Source organism: Mesitornis unicolor, unplaced genomic scaffold, assembly GCF_000695765.1.
Source record: "Mesitornis unicolor isolate BGI_N332 unplaced genomic scaffold, ASM69576v1 scaffold14990, whole genome shotgun sequence".
Lineage (NCBI taxonomy): Eukaryota > Metazoa > Chordata > Aves > Mesitornithiformes > Mesitornithidae > Mesitornis > Mesitornis unicolor.
Window position 1 is genome coordinate 1004 of NW_010156342.1, and position 3632 is coordinate 4635.

At 56.0% G+C, this 3632-nt stretch overlaps 1 protein-coding gene across 1 annotated transcript; it reads left to right on the forward strand.

Moving 5' to 3' along the window:
- Positions 1-262: 262 nt before the first annotated feature.
- LOC104544816 (post-GPI attachment to proteins factor 2-like) lies at positions 263-3096 on the forward strand (the record flags this gene model as incomplete). The annotated part of the gene is made up of 2 exons (XM_010189821.1): positions 263-427; positions 2844-3096. Coding segments are annotated over exons 1-2 (418 nt in total), but the record flags the coding sequence as incomplete, so codon positions are not given.
- Positions 3097-3632: the final 536 nt, after the last annotated feature.

Sequence of the window (3632 nt, forward strand, 5' to 3'; positions counted from 1 at the left end):
TGCTGAAAAGAGCTGACGTGCCTTTCCAGCCACATCTGTCTTGCAGTCTGCAGCACAGCACGGGATGTCCCACTGCCCGCACGTCCCACTGCCTACGTGTCCCGCTGCGGACGGGGGGGAGAGGCCGTCTCTACCCGTGTTCCCCTGCCAGCCGCACATGTGCATCCCTGTTTGTGCATCCCCAGTTTGGGGGCAGGCATTGTGAGGGACAGTGAACTCCCCTCAAACGTTCCCTTCTTTGTTTGTTTTCAGGTCTGCCGAGATGTTGCAGGTACCGCTGCCCCTGGATCGAGACGGGATCCTCTTCCGGCTCCGTTTCACCACGCTGGCCGTCGGGACTGTGTTTTGCCCGCTTTTCGGTTTCCTTTTCTGTGTGATCTGGTCCCTGCTGTTCCATTTCCAGGAGACAACAGCGACCCACTGCGGGGTAAGCAACTCCCATCAGCGAAACATCCTCCAAGGGTGTGAGTGGCAGGGCTCCTCTCTTCTCCTGGATCTTCCCTAAACAAGATGGGATTCTGGGATCTGGGATCCTGAACAAGCTGCTTGATTTGATTGTACCTGTGATGCTTTGGGGGTGGCAGCTGAGGTTTCAGCTTTTTAAGAGGGATATGGGAAGTACAGTGGTTCAGGCTGATGTCTGTACTGAGCTCATTGGTGGTGATCACGATAAGGAATAAATCTGGTGAAGCTGTAGTTGAGTACAGTGGCTTGTGGATGATTTAACTCAGGTTCTATGAAAGGAGTTGCTGCCCCTCGGATCTTCTGGAGTTCTTCAGAGGAGTCACCAGGACGTGCCTGGGGAGCACAGATTGAGAGGGACCACCTGCTCGAGGGTAGTCAGGCTCTTCAGCGGGACCTGGACAGGCAGGATCGATGGGCCGAGACCAGTAGTATGAGGTTCAACAAGGCCAAGTGCTGGGTCCTGCACTTGGGTCACAGCAACCCCATGCAAAGCTACAGGCGTGGGGATGAGGAGGAGGAGGAGAGCTGCTTGGTAGAAAAGGACCTGGGGGTGCTGGTGACAGCGACTGAACAGGAGCCAGCAGAGTGCCCGGGTGGCCAAGGAGGCCAACGCCATCCTGGGCTGTCCCAGCACTGGTGTGGGCAGCAGGAGCAGGGCAGGATCATCCCCTGTGCTGGGCACTGCTGAGGCCGCCCCTCAAATCCTGGGGTCAGTTTTCGGTCCCTGACTCCCAGAAGGACATTGAGGGGCTGGAGCGTGGGCAGAGATGGGCAAGAGAGCTGGGGAGGGCTCTGGAGCAGCCGGATGATGAGGAGCGGCTGAGGGAGCTGCGGGGTCCAGGGGAGAGGAGGAGACTGAGGGGTGACCTTATCCCCTCTGCAGCTCCTGAAAGGAGATTGTAGAGAGGTGGGTGTTGGTCTCTTCCATGTAAATAGTGACAACACAAGAGGAAATGGCTTCAAGTTGCGCCAGGGAAGTTTTAGATTGGATCTGGGGAAAAATGTTGTTACTGTAAGAGTGGTCAAGCAGTGCAAGGGGCTGCCCAGGACAGTGGTGGAGTCACCACCCCTGGAGGGGTTCAAGAAGTGCCTGGATGTGGCACTTGGGGACGTGGTTTAGTGGGCATGGTGGGGTTGGGTTGACGGTTGGACTTGATGGTCTGAGAGGTCTCTTCCAACCTTAATGTCTCTGGTTCTGTGATTCCCAAAAGGGACGAGGTTGAGGTCCTCCCCAGAGCTTTCAAGCAGCCACAGCACAAGCGTGGATGAGCAGCTGGCTGCAGGCTGGGCACAGAGGGCAGGAGTGGGTGGTCGTTCTCGCAGCAGCAGGAGATGACCCCGGGGTTTTCTGGGGTCCGTGTTGTTCCTTGTGCCCATACGCAGTGGGGTGGTGCATGCTGACGGTGACACCAGGATCCTTGAGCAGGGAAGGTGAGGGGGGCGATGGAGCCATGATGCTGGGCCAGCTCGATTTGGAGAAATAAATGATGCACACAACCACGACATCTCGCAACTTGGGTGTGCAGGGCAGGGCAGAGGTGTCCCACGGCTCCTGTGAGGGGAGGACTCTTCAGGAGAGACGATGGGAGTGGGGAGAGGCAAGACACGGATCTCTGAGGGGGTGGCTGGCCTGGAGAGGGCAAGCAGGGATCCCCAGCACCCCGCTGCCGGTACAGGACAGGGGGGACGTGGTGTGGCGGTGGCAGGTTCAAGGCAACCGTGAAGGAGCTGGTTCCTGAAGCAGAGAGCAGCTGATCCGGGGACGCCTCCTCGCAGGACACCAGGGGTGCGTGGTTCTGAGTGGGTGCCAGGGGAGGTGTGGGTTACCCCGTGCACAGCAACTGCGGTCACTCTGGAAATCCCCAGGCTGTGACACTCCAGAGGTTGGGAGTTTATTCTGGGGCTGCATTCCTGGTTTTCCTGCTTTTCTGTTCGTCCCTGGACTCTGCCTCTGCCTGCTGCTGTTCTCTCCGTTAGAGTTGGGCTAACAAAACCATGTATGCCCCTCTCCCTGAACTTGGGAGCAGAGAAGCTGTGGGGGACCACAGCTGAGCAAAGGGAAAGAACAAAGGACAAAAGTATAGAATAAATAAAATATTAAGTATAATATCAAAAGTATAAAGCTGAGAAATGCAAGCAGGGCCCTGAGCAGGGCACCCCAGTGCCTGGGGGCTGTCCCAGCAGGGCTGGGGGCTGCACGGCCCTGGGGGATAAACCAGAGTTGCTGCGACCTTATGTTCGCTGGCTTTTGAAATAGGAATAAACTAATTAAAAAATAACAAACCAAAACAACGAAACACCACAGTTTTAGCTCCTTGGAGAGCTGTAAGTACAATGCACTGCCTCTGCCTTGCCCCACAAGCTGTTGTCTCTTCCAGGTCCCCAATTACCTCCCATCCATCAGCGCCGCCATCGGGGGCGAGACCCCCCAGCGCTACGTGTGGCGCCTCTGCATCGGCCTCCACTCCGCTCCCCGCTTCCTGGTGGCCGTCGCCTACTGGAACCACTACCAGAGCTGCCACTGCTCGCACCCTCGCTACCTGCGCTTGTGCCACTGCAACCTGCTGCTCAACCTGCTCGAAAACTTTGCGCTCCTTATCCTGACGTACGTCTCCTCATCTGAAAACTATGGTAGGTGTCTCCTCGCGTGCCCTGTGCCGGCCGTTGTGCTGGTGGCTTTGCTCGCGGCGTTGCAGAGCTCTGGTTCGCGCCGGCGGTTTGGAAGTAGTCAGTTTGGAGAGCAAAAGGAGTCAAAAATAAAGAAGTTCTGTTAAAGTTAGTATTTATAGAGCACAGTGATTTCCATAATCTGCAAATGTTCTTCCCAAAATTTTTTGTTGCTGATAATTGGCCGGAACCGTAGGCTAAACTTTCATACCAAGCCTGTTTTTTCTATCAGGCTTCAGTGTGTGGCTCCCGCTGGAGAGCGAGGCCATGCTTAACGTGTTACCGCAGACGAGCAGGGGCAGGCTGGGGCTCATCGCTGCTCTCTGCTCTGCTGAGCTTTGGCTTTGGCTCCGAGCTGGCTTACAGCCCGCCCTCTCTCCCAGCTGCATTTTCAATACCCTCCCACAAAATTTCCTGGGTAAAATTTCCTGTCTTGACCTGAAAACAAAATCAGAATTTTTCAGGTTAAGTCTGGACGAACGGGTAGTGCGGTGGACTAC